The 15,458-nt window shown below is 33.3% G+C and overlaps 1 protein-coding gene across 1 annotated transcript in view; it reads right to left on the bottom strand.

The window, feature by feature from the left end:
• The window catches only part of LOC136027619 (discoidin domain-containing receptor tyrosine kinase B-like), a 99,842-nt gene that overhangs the window by 15,733 nt on the left and 68,651 nt on the right, over nt 1-15,458 (bottom strand). The window contains exons 6-8 of the mRNA XM_065705037.1: nt 13,924-14,085; nt 11,929-12,056; nt 9,336-9,525 (exon numbers count right to left, since the gene is read on the bottom strand). Of these exons, the coding sequence (XP_065561109.1) occupies nt 9,336-9,525; nt 11,929-12,056; nt 13,924-14,085 (480 nt within the window). The remainder of the gene's footprint in view (nt 1-9,335; nt 9,526-11,928; nt 12,057-13,923; nt 14,086-15,458) is intronic.

The following is a 15,458-nucleotide window of genomic DNA, read 5'->3' as shown; positions in this document are numbered from 1 at the left end:
GAGAGAGAGAGAAATGGGGATTTACAAACATATAATAAACAAGAAAAATATTGCCACACCCCCAAAAAAGCAAAGCTTGTCCATAGGGAAGGCAGAGAAAACTAGATCCTTAAATTAAAAAAAAGAGCTCTTGGCCACTGAAACCAGTAATACGGTTACACTTAACAATATTAAATAAAAAACAAGTTTTTAACTGAAAGTAAGAAGCGACATTTAAACTTAAAACGAACAGAAATTGCTCCGTGCATGAAAGGGGCTGTTCCTTCCTCGACGCCCCGCTCTTTACGCTAAAGTTTGGCTCTTTCTCTCAATTCTACTTTATAAAACAGTAAATAACTGATCGGATGATTTTGATAAAAAGGGGTGGCTAGGAGGCTTATTTGCCCTCCAATTTTTCAGTTACTTAAAAAGGTAAGTAGAACTTTTAATTTTTTTTTACGAACGTTTTTATTATTAATAAATATACGTAACTTGCGAGTTAACTTACGTAACGAGCTTCTATTTTAGTATTTTTTATTACGTATATGAGAGGGTTCACCCCTCGTCAATACCTTGCTCTTTACGCTAAAGCTTAAATTTTATCCCAATTCTTTAAGAATGACCCCTGAATCACAAAGGTCGTAAAATGAACAGCTGAAATTACAAACAATACTTTATCGTAAAGAGCGAGGTATTTAGGAGGAGATGAAACCCCTCATATGCGTAATAATTTTTGTTCGTTTTAAGTTTTAATGCTGCTCCTTACATCCTGCTAACAAAAAACTTTTTCATATTTATTTATTCATTGTTTTTTTTTTAAGAATGAAAGAAAATCCTTCACCCCCTTTGTGGAATTTCTCTTCCCCTCTGATAAATTCTCCATGGAAATATCATCCCACGTAACCCCCTCCCCTCTACTACCCTCCCACCAACCATAAAAATCCCCCTGAAAACGTCTGTACACTTCGCAATAACCATTTCTATATGTAAATTAAATATAAAAAATAGTAAAAACTGAAAGTAATGAGGGACATTAAAAATTAAAACGAACAGAAATTACTCCTTTTATGAAAGGGGCTTTTCCTCCTCAACGCCCCGCTCTTTACACTAAAGTTTGACTCTTTCTCTTAACTGTATTTTTAAAACAGTAAGAAACTTTAGCGTAAAGAGCGGGGCATCGAGGAGGAAAAGCCCCTTTCATATACTGAGTAATTTCTGTTCGTTTTAAGTTTTAATGTCGCTCCTTACTTTCATTTAAAAAACTTTTTTTTATTTAATTTACATATAGAAATGGTTATTGCGAAGTATACAGACGTTTTCAGGGGATTTAGGTTTTTCGACTATGTTGAACAAAATGGTTATCTCAAAATTTTGATCCGATGACTTTGGGGGAAAATGAGCGTAGGAGAGGGCCTAGGTACCCTCCAATATTTTTAATGACTTAAAAAGGGCACTAAAACTTTAATTTTCGTTAGAATGAGCCCTTTTGCGACATTCCAGGACCACTGGGTCGATACGATCACCCCTGAAAAAAACAACAACATAAAAACAAATAAACACGCACCCGTGATCGGTCTTCTGGCAAAAAATACAAATTTCCACATTTTTGTAGATAGGGACTTGAAACTTCTTCAGTAGGGTTCTATGATACGCTGAATTTGATGGCGTAATTTTCGTTAAGATACTATGACGTTAAAGGGATGTTTCTCCCTATTTTCCAAAATAATGCAAATTTCCTCAGACTCGTAACTTTTGATGAGTAGGGCTAAATTTGATGAAACGCATATATTTGAAATCAGCATAAAAATCTGATTCTTTTGAGGCATCTATTAGTATTACAATCCCGTGTTTTATAGTTTTGGTTACTATTGAGCCGGACGCTCCTTATTACAGTTCGTTACCACGAACTGTATGATAAAAAAACATCATTACTTTACTTTTTCTTCGTAAAAATCATATCATCAGAGCCCTCACAATAAATATATCAAAACTCTTATTCTACAAAAAGCAGTTCCTTAACGGTTTTATACATGTATGGGGGTCTCCAATAATCTTAATATCATTAGTTAAACTATTAAATTTCCTTGTACCTCTGTAAAAAACAGAAAAACACGAACGGGAAGAAATGCCTCTAGGTACATAGAAATCAACACTATCTACTTAGATAAAGGTAAAAGGACTTATTTAAGTGTAAAAATTATGTTTAACGTCACATAAGTGAACTACTCAGCATAAAAAATTTTGTACACAGTGTGAAAGCCCCTTAACTTGTTAAGAACAATGACAAAGCAAGAAATAAACCAATTTCCTAAATGGATAATCTTTTCAGCTTTTAAGGTTTATTGATTACAAAAAACATATATTTTTTTATCTTGCCGAATAATAATTGAATTTCCAATTGATTATTCGCCCAGGTGGAAATTAAACGGCAAATATCTAAAAATATTTCTATAAATTCCTCTCACACTCTAAAAAACAGTTTTTCTATCCAGGCTCAAATGAGCACTCAAGCTTTTTGTCATGTAAATTGCCTCTTAAACAGATTTTGGAATCGGCCTGTCTCTTGGTTGAACGCTAACTTGCTAAGAATAATATTTAAGTAAGAGAGAAACTTAATTCAAGATTTTGATTAGCAATTCCCATTTCTCTGAGCAATATCTCATCTATATGCACACTGGAATGATTAATAATCTTATTTACTCGCTGGTATTATTTGGCTTTCGCTTTAACGGAACTGTCAATAGACCTCATAACGAGGCCCTTTTTATTCCGTATGACTATTAAATAGATCTCTATGGCATTCCAAGATTTATCAAATTATCTTTCGAACTAAGTAAATATTATTTGAATCTGATGTATAGAGCTTTTTAGCTAAATTTGGTTCCTAAAAGATCTTTTCAATTCCTAAGGAGCTTTGATGATGCGGCTTAAAAAAACAGAAGTTTTCTTATCCTGTCGAGTAGTAATTGAATTTTCAACTTCAGTGTCTGCTCAGGCGGCTTTTGGAAAGAAATTGATTCCTAAACTATTTTTCTAGTAAACTTATTTTTATCAAGTGCTTTTACACTTTATTGGAAGGCAGTTATAATAGAAAGCATATACAAATTGTGTGCTGACGCAAATATTTTAGTTCGACATTGGTTCAATTCCAATGAGCTTTTGAAGAACACGTTAGTTTTGTTGCTCTTTTTTTTCTTTTTTTTCTTTCCCTCTTTTTTAATGGGAGAACTTGAATACTATTGCAAACAGACTTGGAGGAAAAAGAAAAAAATAATTAAACTGTCATAACTCACAGCACACAAGAAAATGACTTACCACAATTGAGCATTCAAAACCAAAATAATATTATATTTCGAAGAAAAAAAAACCCTCGAAATACAGAAAAAAGATTTTTGTATGCAAGAGCTTTTTTCTCCAAAATATTGTAGATATACATCCTAAAATTTTGTTGGCAAGCTTAAGAAAAGTCTGTTCAAGCACATACTCGGCAATTTATTGAGGACTGTAAATTCAGATTAAAACCCATGGTAGGGTAATGTACGGAAAATGTTTGAAACTACAGAGAAAATCTTGAGAGGGGTAGGGGGAAGGTTAGTGTTGCAATAAGAAAAAGAATCTACTTCTGAAAGGTCAAAATAACAAAGTAGAATGAAAATGAAACTTCTGTTTACAGCAGAAATGGTAGAAAACCATGAAGCGCAAGAGTGCCGGTAGAAAATTTTCCAGGGGGGAAGGAGACACCAAAATATTGGTGGAGATTTTGGGCAGAGAATATATATTTGGATGTTTTTTGTTCGTAGAAGTAAATTGGTTTTTAAATACTTTTAGGCAAAAACTCTCAAACAGAAAGAGCAATTAAATTGAATACAATGAAACAAAATACAGTAAATTTTAAGCGACAAGGATTCCTGGCAATTGGATCAATCAATATTGTATTTAATTATTATGCATTTAATCTTAAAAGAAAATAAAATTCAAACCTAAATTACAGAAAGATTTATTGCTTCCGTAGGTTATAACAGATGTAGACTTGTCCTTATGCAATTTGCTACCCCTTAGAATACTTTACAGAAGGAGTAGAGATACTCCAAAATCGTTACGTCTACATATATAACACGTTTTTATTTTATAACGGCCATGTAAAACCTCTTTCATATCAGGACAATTCTCCACTTGAACTGAAATCCCTTGTATGTTCAGACCTTAAAAAACAACAACAGAATAACGAAAGAAAAACAAAACTTAAGCTTACTATCCAGCTGTCAAACTGACCCTCTTTCTTTTTATTGTTCTATTCAACTAAATTAAATAAACAGGTTCGAACAAATTTTATGTCACAAGAGAATCTTATCAAATAGTTTGTGATAAAAAAACTGGAAGTAAAAATTGACTTGGATCAATATTCACCAAAATTAAAAATGGAGTCCTCATGGGCATTGCTACACCAGCAGTATTGGGTTTTTATGCTGATTCTAAATATATAAAGTTCTTTTCAGTTTATTGTTAACAATCCAAAACCATAATTCAGAGAAAATTAGCCTGATTTTGATAAAAAAGGAGAAAATCCCTTTGTTAGATACATAATGTCAGAAAACCCTGCCGTAGAGGTTTCTAGCTTCAATTTTCAAAATGTGGATTTACGCTTTTTTTTAAGGAACATCATCGATGCCTGTTTATTTGTTTAGTTTTTCCCAGGGGTGATTGTATCAAGCCGAAGGTCCAAAATAATTGGGAGGGAGCTCGTTCAAACGTAAATTTAAAGCTCTTTTTTAAGTTACCGTGCAGATTGCGTCAGGGGAAAGTCTTGTTTTCTGCCCTTTTAGGGTACAAATCTACGAATTGCCTCGAAGAGGACGAATTTGCAATCAATTTCAAATTCTGAGAGGCTAATTGACTCAATAGTATCAATAACTATATTTTAGGCTTCCCAGTTGCAAAAAAAGTAATTGCTCACGGTGCAATTACTGAATTCAACCAACTTGAATCGCTTTATTTGTAATGAAATTAGGCTACGTTTGGTGATTGTAATTCTGTATCAATTATAATGAGGGGGTGTGAGTTATTGCTTAGGTGGGGGGTAGAGTAGATTCCTAAAAATTACATTTGAATGGACAAACTGCTTACTCTTCATGAGGCTCCAGATAAATATTGAAAGAGGTATGAGAGAGTAGGAATTGATTCAAATGTTTCTCTATACAGCTAAAATGTCACATTCCCATATCTACCAGCACAGAGGTGGAAAAGGCAAGGCAGGTCATTATAAGCCCCATCATTAAATTTCTTTGGGGTGGCAAATACTGCTAGTACCTTAGTTTTCAGTAATTTTAAAAGGTAATATTTTTCTTTTTCTGTTTATATGGAGTACTCCAATGTATTTACAAAGATGTGTGCTATGTATTTATTGATAAGAAAATGCTATTGTAGAGGTTGTAATGGCTTCAGTTCCGTAGAAGACCAAAAGTCTGACAGAATTTTCATCCAGAAAAACAATAATATTTATTTTCATTGTTTTATTTGTTACCGGAAAATATGCACACATTTGGTATTAGGAGGAGGGGAGGACAAATTTTCTGCTGAAAAGATTTTACAAAGGGCAAATTTTTAATGGAAAGAGAAGCTTCAAGGGGGGTGAACTTTTCACAAGAAATTTTATACTAGGTGCATTTGCCAGAATTTTTATTCAATTTTTTTTATATTTTTTGCTTTCTCTTGACCGATTCAATTTTAAGCGTGGATATGTTAAAGGTAATTTTCCAGGGTAAATTTACGCCAGGATTAAATTGTCCTTAGGATATTCCTATGGGGAGGGGGATTTTTCCGTGTAGATGGATCCAGCTACCCTTGCGTTATTTTCAACTGAAAGTAAAGTGTAACATTAAAATTTAAAAGGAACAGAAATTAGTACGTATATGAGGGGGCTGTCCCCTCCTCAACACCTTGCTCTTCACGCTAAAGATCTGAAACACAAGGGGCATTTATTTAGAACAATAATTAATTTTTTTTTTTAAGTGCCTAAAAACTGTAGCGTGAACATCAAAACATTGAGGAGGGGGCAATCCCCCTCACACAAGTAAAAGTTTCTGTTCGTTTTAAGTTTTAATGTTGTTCCTCACTTTCACTTGAAAGAATAACTTGTTTTTTCTTATTAAATGATGTTTAGAGGCAAATATTTTTCTAAAGGCAACAGAAAAAGTATGTCAATTAAAGTAAAAGTAAATAAAATGAAAAAAGTAAAAAGTTTAAAATAATACGAAAACAATAGTCTACTAGCAAAAACTAAGATATAAACTCCCAGAATTCAGTTCTGTTGAGCAATGTCGAAGCATTGGACGGATATCAAACAGTTCGTGGTAACGAACTGTAGTAAGGAGCGACCCGGCTCAATAGTAACCAAACTCTAAAAAATTGAATTTTGATATCAATAGCTACATCAAAAGAATTGCATTTTAATGCTAATTTTAAATATATAAGTTTCATCAAGTTTAGTCTTACCCATCAAAAGTTACGAGCCTGAGAAAATTTGCCTTATTTAGGAAAATAGGGGGAAACACCCCCTAGAAGTCGTAGGATCTTAACAAAAATGACAATATCAGATTCAGCGTATCAGAGAACCATACTGTAGAAGTTTCAAGCTCCTATCTACAAAAATGTGGAATTTTGTATTTTTTGCCAGAAGACAAATCACGGGTGCGTGTTTATTTGTTTGTTTTTTTTTGTTTTTTTTTTCTTTTCCCCAGGGGTCATCGTATCGACCAAGTGGTCCCATAATGTCGCAAGAGGGCTCATTCTAACGGAAATGAAAAGTTCTAGTGCCCTTTTTAAGTGACCAAAAAAATTGGAGGGCATATAGGCCCCCTCCCACGCTCATTTTTTTCCCAAAGTCAAGGGATCAAAATTTTGAGATAGCCATTTTGTTCAACATAGTCGAAAACTATAAGAACTATGTCTTTGGGGATGACTTACTCCCCCACAATCCCTGGGGGAGGGGCTGCAAGTTAAAAACTTTGACCATTGTTTACATATAGTAATGGTTATTGGGAAGTGTACAGACGTTTTCAGGGGGATTTTATTTTGTTTGGGGGCGGGGCTGAGGAGAGGGGGCTATGTTGGAGGATCTTTCCTTGGAGGAATCTGTCATGGGGGAAGAAAAATTCAATGACAAGGGCGCAGGATTCTCTAGCATTACTATAAGAAAACAATGAAAAATAAACATGAAAACGTTTTTTCAAATGAAAAGAAGAAGTAGCATTGAAACTTAAAACGAACAGAGATTATTACGCATATGAGGGGTTCTAAAAGTACTTTAGCATAAAGAGCGAGGTATTTAGGAGGAGATAAATACCTTGCTCTTTATGCTAAAGTATTTTTAGTAATTTCAACTATTTATTCTACGGCCTTTCTGATTCAGGGGTCATTGTTAAAGAATTGGGACAAAACTTACCATTTAGTGTAAAGAGCGAGGTATTAACGAGGGTACAAACCCCCTCGTATACATAATAAAAATATAAGGTTATGAAAGTTTGTTACGTAAGTTAATTCTTAAGTTACGTATATTTTTACTAATAAAAACGTTCGTTAAAAATTAAAAGTTCTAGTTCCCTTTTTAAATAACCAAAAAATTGGAGGGCAACTAGGCCTCCTTCTCCACCCCTTATTTCTCAAAATGGTCTGATCAAAACTAAGAGAAAGCCATTTAGCCAAAAAAAGAATTAATATACCAATTTCATTTTAATAATTTATGTGCGGAGAGCCAAAACCAAACATGCATTAATTCAAAAACGTTCAGAAATTAAATAAAAAAAAACTAATTTTTTTAGCTGAAAGTAAGGAGCGACATTAAAACTTAAAACGAACAGAAATTATTCGTATATGAAACGAGTTGTCCCCTCCACAATCCTTCGCTCTTTACGCTAAAGTTTGACTCTGCCACAATTCTACTTTTTAAAACAATTTAAAGCTTTAGCGTAAAGAGCGAGGGATTGCGGAGGGGACAACTCGTTTCATATACGGAGTAATTTCTGTTCGTTTTAAGTTTTAATGTCGCTCCTTACTTTCAGCTAAAAAAATTAGTTTTTTATATTTAATTTCTTATCAATAACGACAGTTTTGAACTTGGTTATCAAACATCAAAGTATTTAATACCTTTAGACCCAGTGTTTAAAAAAGTAACGCATTGTTAAAATAGTTTGTTCAAAGTAAAACATTAAAAGTAAGATTAAGAAAATCAAATACAAATTTTTAATTCAATATTTCTTATATAATTTTTAATACCAGAAGCCAAAATATTTGACACATTGATACTTCATAACTGTAAAAAATTTAATTTTTTCAAAGTAACAACTAGTAAAATAAAATCACTCCTAGAAAAAGAAAATAAATGATAATAAAACACCAAAAAAGTATCCATTCAGGGGGGAAAACACAGGAATTCCAATCATTACGTTCAGGGGAAACATTTCTGATTATAGGGGCTTATATATCAGCTCATGGGTACTCTTGCAAGTCAAGTAACACTTGACGGCATATTTTTACCGAAATTGCCCCTTGTTAAGTTGTTTTCCTTGTTTTATCTATAATTATGAACTTTTTTGTGTATTAAAAACTGCACTAGTTATATTTATTTATATATATATATATATATATATATATATATATATATATATATATATATATATATATATATATATATATATATATATATATATATATATATATATATATATATATACATATATATTTATGTATATATATATACATACATATGTATAAAAAATATATACAATAAAAAAAAATATATATATATATATATATATATATATATATATATATATATATAATAAACAAAGATATATTTCTGATCACTATATAAACTGATTCTTTGATTGAATGTTACCAAACAGTTCGTGGTAACGAATCAAAAGTTACGAGCCTGAGAAAATTTGCCTTATTTTAGAAAATAGGGGGAAACACCCCCTAAAAGTCATAGAATCTTAACGAAAATCACACCATCAGATTCAGCGTATCAGAGAATCAGAGAATATGAAAAAAAATATGAAAGGAAAAAAATGAAAAATGTTTTCACTATTGAAAGAATGCGCATCATGACCCGATCGAAGCCTAGGCCCTAAGAATGTTGCCTCCCTCCCTCACAAAGGCACTGGAGGTTCATAATAAAAAATTATACGAGGCAAGGACTTGCAATATTCAAAATGAGTGTAAAACTTTTCAGCAATAGTGTATTCTTTAGCTCTAAGGTCAAGTTTACTCTTCCTCCTTTTCAAAGTTTTGTAAGTTCTCGGACAATTGATAAACAACGATACAACAACAAGCAACCATTATTACAAAAACTCACTTACCGGAATTGAAAGCTATTTCACTTATTGCTACTTTCTGTCTTTCAATGAGGAATATCACTTCCAAGTTTTGACAGATTTTCTCATTAAGTGGTAATGTCAAATTGTTCAAGTACTCTTCACCAGAAACGACTGGCTTATAAGTCAAGAACGGAGAATATCCTGGGATAGCAAAGTAAATTGCTGATGGCAGCTAAAAAATAGGGGTCATTAAGAAATCACTATTGAAAAAGGGGACAAGAGCCTGAAATAAGTGGTACTACAAGCAGGGATAAATAAAGAAGAGAAGCGAAGTGTTATATATGTTTTAAAATCAATCAAAGTCACTCGGTTAGGCTTTATATATCACTACACGAGTAGCAAAGGCACGGAGGCGTTTAGCCAAGATTGGACTAGGCAGAGCTAACTGAAGGTTCAAGGGGAGGGGGGAACAAGTCCAGAATTAAAAGCCTAAGGCATCGACGATTTAGACTGGACTACCCCTACTTAGTACACTTAAGAGTCATTTCATAAGCGTATCTTAAATTTCCCAAGTGAAAACAAACGAAGGGAAATAATCAATACTATTTAAAGAATCCTTCATAGCCTAAGAGTTAATTTTTAATACTATTTTTTTTCTTTTTGACTTGTCACATTTTAGAGTGCAATTGTGCTATCCATGGAATCCTCTCTCTCTGTCTCTCTCTCTCTCTCTCTCTCTGCTTGCCAGATGTGTGCTACTCAAAGGCTACTCCAAAGGCCGTCTATGTCATGAACCAAGGGCAAACCCGAAAAACATATCGGGTTGTGAGCATCTCTAGTCCTTTTCCAACAAAACATCTCACGTTTTTACAGACTTTTGAATAATTACAAAAGGACTGTTGTCCCATTTAATCTCACCGACTGGGCTCTTAAATTGCACTCTCACCTAAGTCCTAATAATTATTAAATAAAAAAAGCAAGTTTTTTAACTGAATGTAAGGAGCGATATTAAAACTTAAAACGAACATAAATTACTCCGTATTTGAAAGGGGCTGTTCCCTCCTCAACGCCCTGCTCTTTACGCTAAAGTTTGAAGTCCTAATAATTATGTTTTACCTTCTAGTTTTGACGCAGAGTCATACTTTTATAATAGCTTATACAACAATTTTTTTTTTAGATTTTTACTTAAATGTCAAACAGACTAAAACGTTCAGAAACGGATTTGAAGAAAATTCAAATAAAAATTTTAATTTTTAACAGTTCACATCGACATCGATTTGTTACAAGAAAATTGGATGACGTTTATTGGTTGAGAATACACCTAGCCAATCGAAAAAAAAATTAGCTAAAAAAATAGTACTAACCAGAAAGGGTGTATCCGTGGGGGAGGAAATTTTTGCTCGACTAGTAAAAGTGGTATACAATGTATGTAAACGAATTTTTTGTTGTGTTTAAAAAATTTTTGGTAAACCCCTCCTTCCCACGAAAAAAGAAAATCTGGATACACTCTTGCTCACCAGAGATATCATACCTTGTTATTTACACGAATCCGTTGACTACTATATTCCATAATCAATAGAGGCTACAATATAAGGACAATCAATCACAATATGAGAGCAAAGGGAGGTATTAATATTCTAATTCTTGGCGGTATTATCCTCAGGCACAAGTGTCTTCAGAAAATAATGAAGAAATTTTCATTACACGTTATCCTGCCTGTGCTAATGGATGTAGGTTAGTTATTGGAAAAGAGGGGGGATTAAGGTCTTCTGGTAAAGGTATTTTTTCCACGGAAGGGATCTAGCAGAAATAAGCAACTGTCATCTCAAATTATGGGTGGAACTGCCAGGGTTGTAATAGAAAACAGGTGTCAGGAACAGAAAGATGTAACTGTCACCTCCAGGTTATGGGCGGAACTTCGCGAATTTTGTTCTCACACATATATTTAAGAATAATCTAGAATTAGAGAGTTATATGATAGCTTCAACTTTTTAGATTTCAGAATTATTTATCGAAGTAACTTTTTAATTTTGCTCAACAAAAATACCTTAATTTTATATTTACTTTATCATGTTTTAATCTTTAGACTTTAGTACTATCGTATAGTTTACTGATTTGAACGAGCATCAGCCTAAAATCATCACAGCATCTTCCTAACCCCAAGAATTAGGTAAAATTATGAAGACAATTTCGTTTATTATGGGCCTACATTAAATTGTAAAACGATTCTTAGATTTAATTTCAGTCAATTTTATATGAGCTTGTCTTTTTCTTTTGGGTTACTTGATACTGCCATTAATCAATGAAACCAATGAAAACCAATGATCAATGAACCAATAATCAATGAAAACCAATGGAACAGCTCTTACCTCAACAAAACATATGAAAAAAAGGTAAATTGTTTGATACTCTTATTGATTGTGAAGCTGAAACATGGTTATACCACTCATTGTTACGGTTGACACAGATTCCAATTATACTAATCACTAGAATTGTAAACATACCGCCAGTATTGGAAGGGCAATTGCCCCCTAGATTTTGAAACATCTTTTTTAGGTACTTCAATTAAGAAAATCGAAACAAAACTGACCCTCAAAGAGGTAGAAAAAAAGGTTAAATATACGAAGATTCTTACCGTATATTCTAAGGTTGTAGCAAAACTAATGGTTAGGGAGCGGAACTTTCTAAGGCTGTGAAAGCGGAAGGTGACCGAAAAATTCTTTCTCTGACCAGACTGAAAAATCACCACTCGTTGCATTAGAACTAAAATAAAGTAAGGTTTAACAACCAAAAGATATAAAACCGATATTTAAACAAAACTAGAAGAAAACTGAAACTTCCATTGCTGCATAAAATACAATTTTAATATAAATATCTGTAGGACTAAAATTAATAAAATAATCTTGAGTTTATTTGCTGGTGGACCAACTAAGAACCACGATGGATTGAAGGTGGTTATAGAAAACTGAACGTTTATGTGTAAAAAACAAAACAAAAAACTTGTTTGTTCTTTAATTACAGGTTTTAATTACCAATTCAATCATATCAACAAGGAGGCATGTATCATTCATTATCTAACGAGATAATTAAAATAAAAACACGGCTAAAAATTTTGAAAAATGGTGAAATTACAATTTGTATTTTAGAGCTTAATTACACATTGGTTAAAGTTCAGCAAAGGTCAAGGGGTTGGGCCAAAGGGCCTAAAAGCCTGGGCTCCCCCTCCTCAAAGAAAAGTATTGAAGTCGTTACGATATTCTTTGGTTGGTCTTCGATTGTTCATATAATTTACCAATCTCATGAATTTTCCACCAAATTCTTACACATCCTCGAACCAAAATCCTGTGTGCGTTCCTTGACTATACATTTTGTATTTTATTTTTTCATCCGTAGCTTTGTAGTCATAAATGGTATGCACAAGATCAAATTAAAATACTATTGAACCAAAATCACGTTTGGGAGAAGAAGTTATACGCGCCTATGACAAACAGTGTGTAACCCTTTGGTAAAGACCACGTCCATCATTACTTGACTGACTAATCATGGAGTTAATGGAAAATCAGTTTTATATTTTGAACAGAGATAGTAAACTAAATTTAATAGCCTTAGCGATACTGTTAGAGCTAACTTAACTATATGCTGTTTGACCTATGTGGTTGTATGGGTGAGTAGGGTTAAGGCCTTATTCAAGTGCTGGTCTATATTAATCACTAATTTAGGAAAACAGTGTTCCCTTTCTCCTTCTATCTCCTTTCCTTTTTTTTTAATGTGTTTGTGCTGTTGCATTGATGATTTCTCTTTTCGTTATATATTCAACCAATCTAATTTAATCGGCGAATTAACTCAGAAGTAACTCATTAATGACCATTTTTAGGCTAGCTACATGATCGTTGTACACGAATTTAGCTGTCTTTTATTATTATTTTTCTTGTTTCTTACTAGCTGTTTTCTAGAATGCCCTTCCGTCACAGTGTGCCCCTTCTATGGCTGAGTCAAAATTAAAATAAATTCAACAAAGACTCCCACTACTACATAAATTCACCTACTTCAGACTGCCACTCAAACCATGCTATAAAAATTTGTCTAGATACACGTAAAACGATCAATGTAGCTTGTACCTTTGCCTAATATGAACATCACTTTTGAAGACTTTTTGAAATTTGTAAAATTACACTTCTTTTTTTCTTTTTCCTCTTTGTGTTTTTTTAAATAGTCCATTCAAACAGTACACTTTCTTTAAATTTTTGCCCCTTTATGATCAATCTTATCATAATCATTTATGGTCTTTTGACCATAAACTGATTGCTATAATTCTTATTAGTTTTTTTTTACCTCATCATATACTAATGTTTTTTCTATTTTATTCGGTAGCTAATCAGGTAATAAATCTACCAGATTTCAATTCAGACTGTGTTAACTTTATTTATTAACAGACTTGTATTTACATTTCCCTGAGCAGACTGGCCAGTGAAATTGTGCGACCCTTGTTCATATCTGGCAGAATGTGCATGCTAACCTAGAATTGTATCTGAATGTCTGTATCTGAATTATTGGCGATCCTAGAAGAACTTTCAAAAGAAAGTTAATTTTTTTATTTAAACTAGAACATAATCTTAATAGAATTACTAACCGTTTTCCTGATCTTCTTCTTCGTCAAGTGGGTCAAAAGCTTCAACAATTCCATCAGCTAAAGTACCAAGTCCACCCACGAGTAGTTTGTCTTCACTATTGCCATCATAGTACCCATAATGAACTCCTGTCTCGTTCAAAAGCTCATAAGAGTCCAACGGATCTAGAATTACGGTATGATCTAGGAATCATAAAGTCTTACATATTAGAAAGCTGTTTGACAATGCCCATTGTTTTGGCCACTCCCATAGCAATTAACTTTATATAGAACGTCTGTATGAACATGTAAAGATACATTTTTGATTCAACGGGAATAAGCCACCAAATAAAAGTAGACAAAGGTCTCATTCCTATCCCTTCCAAGTTTCAAAAATTAAACAAGCATCTGCAAAGTTCAAAAATATATAATGAAAACCGGACAGAAATAGGTTACTTGCAGTGTTGAATCCACCTTTTCCAAACTTTTCTCCTTTACACCCATCCTACCAAAGAAAAATAACATATTTACACAGAATTGACTCAGACAGAACGCTTGGTATGTTATAACGATAAAACAACGCGAGATCAGCGGTGTCCATAAGGAAAGATGAACTTAATGGAGGAGGATGATCTTAAAGGATGAACTACAAGGAGACTGGGTGAAAAAATGAAGATGCTGATTCGCAGAATATTCTGATGTAGACGGAAGTTTCTTAAAGAAAACGGTAACTGATTAGTGGTCTAGAAAGAATAGCCTGGCCGACCGAATCTTGTGTTTGATTAAGTTCAGCCATATTCCCTCTGAGGCCCCGGTAAAAAAAATAAGCTGTTTTATTTTTGTTTTGGCAAAACTAAGTGAAACTTACCTAGTGCAATTTTAGAGTAGCCAATGCCCAGGGTATTTTTTTTTACAGTTAAAGAAGATTAGAAGAATAGCAAGATAAGTATGCGAACCAAGATTAGAAGATGGAAGCTACAGTAATGACAGTTGTCAAGCACAGCTTCTGAAACGTATGTACTTCTAAAGAGAGAGAAGGATTTGTTAAATGTTTTCCAGAAGAATTTTCTATGAATTGCTTTGGATACCTGTTTGACTTAACTTATTTTTAAACAGTAAGCTCTACGAAAAAAGGGGTTCTATTGTGCTTTCTAAGGCTATAACGATAGAAAGGTTGAGATGACTAGGACAAGTTTTGCAGATGAAAGAAGATAGATTGCCAAAGATCGTTCTTTTCTGTCATCTATCAGGGGTTAAACCAATAGCAAGTCGTCTCCAAATGGGTGGGAAAAGGTTGTAAGAATGGATTTAAAGTAAGTTGGCTTTGGAAGTGAGTACAGAGAGATGCTTCAAATAGATAGGGATGGAGGAGGACCGTGTACAATTGAGTTGGCCTTAGGCGGACGGTGCTACAGTGAGTTCCTAGTAGCTCTAATAGTAGTAGATATCGAAATTTATAGTGTATATTAGATTTGAAATTTATATTTATAATCAAGGGTCTGTCGATATTTCTTTTTATTTACGGAGTTTGCAGCTAAATTATTCAAGGTAATAATGTG

This window comes from Artemia franciscana, chromosome 5 (assembly GCF_032884065.1).
Source record: "Artemia franciscana chromosome 5, ASM3288406v1, whole genome shotgun sequence".
NCBI lineage: Eukaryota > Metazoa > Arthropoda > Branchiopoda > Anostraca > Artemiidae > Artemia > Artemia franciscana.
This window is presented reverse-complemented; position numbering and strand designations above follow the sequence as displayed.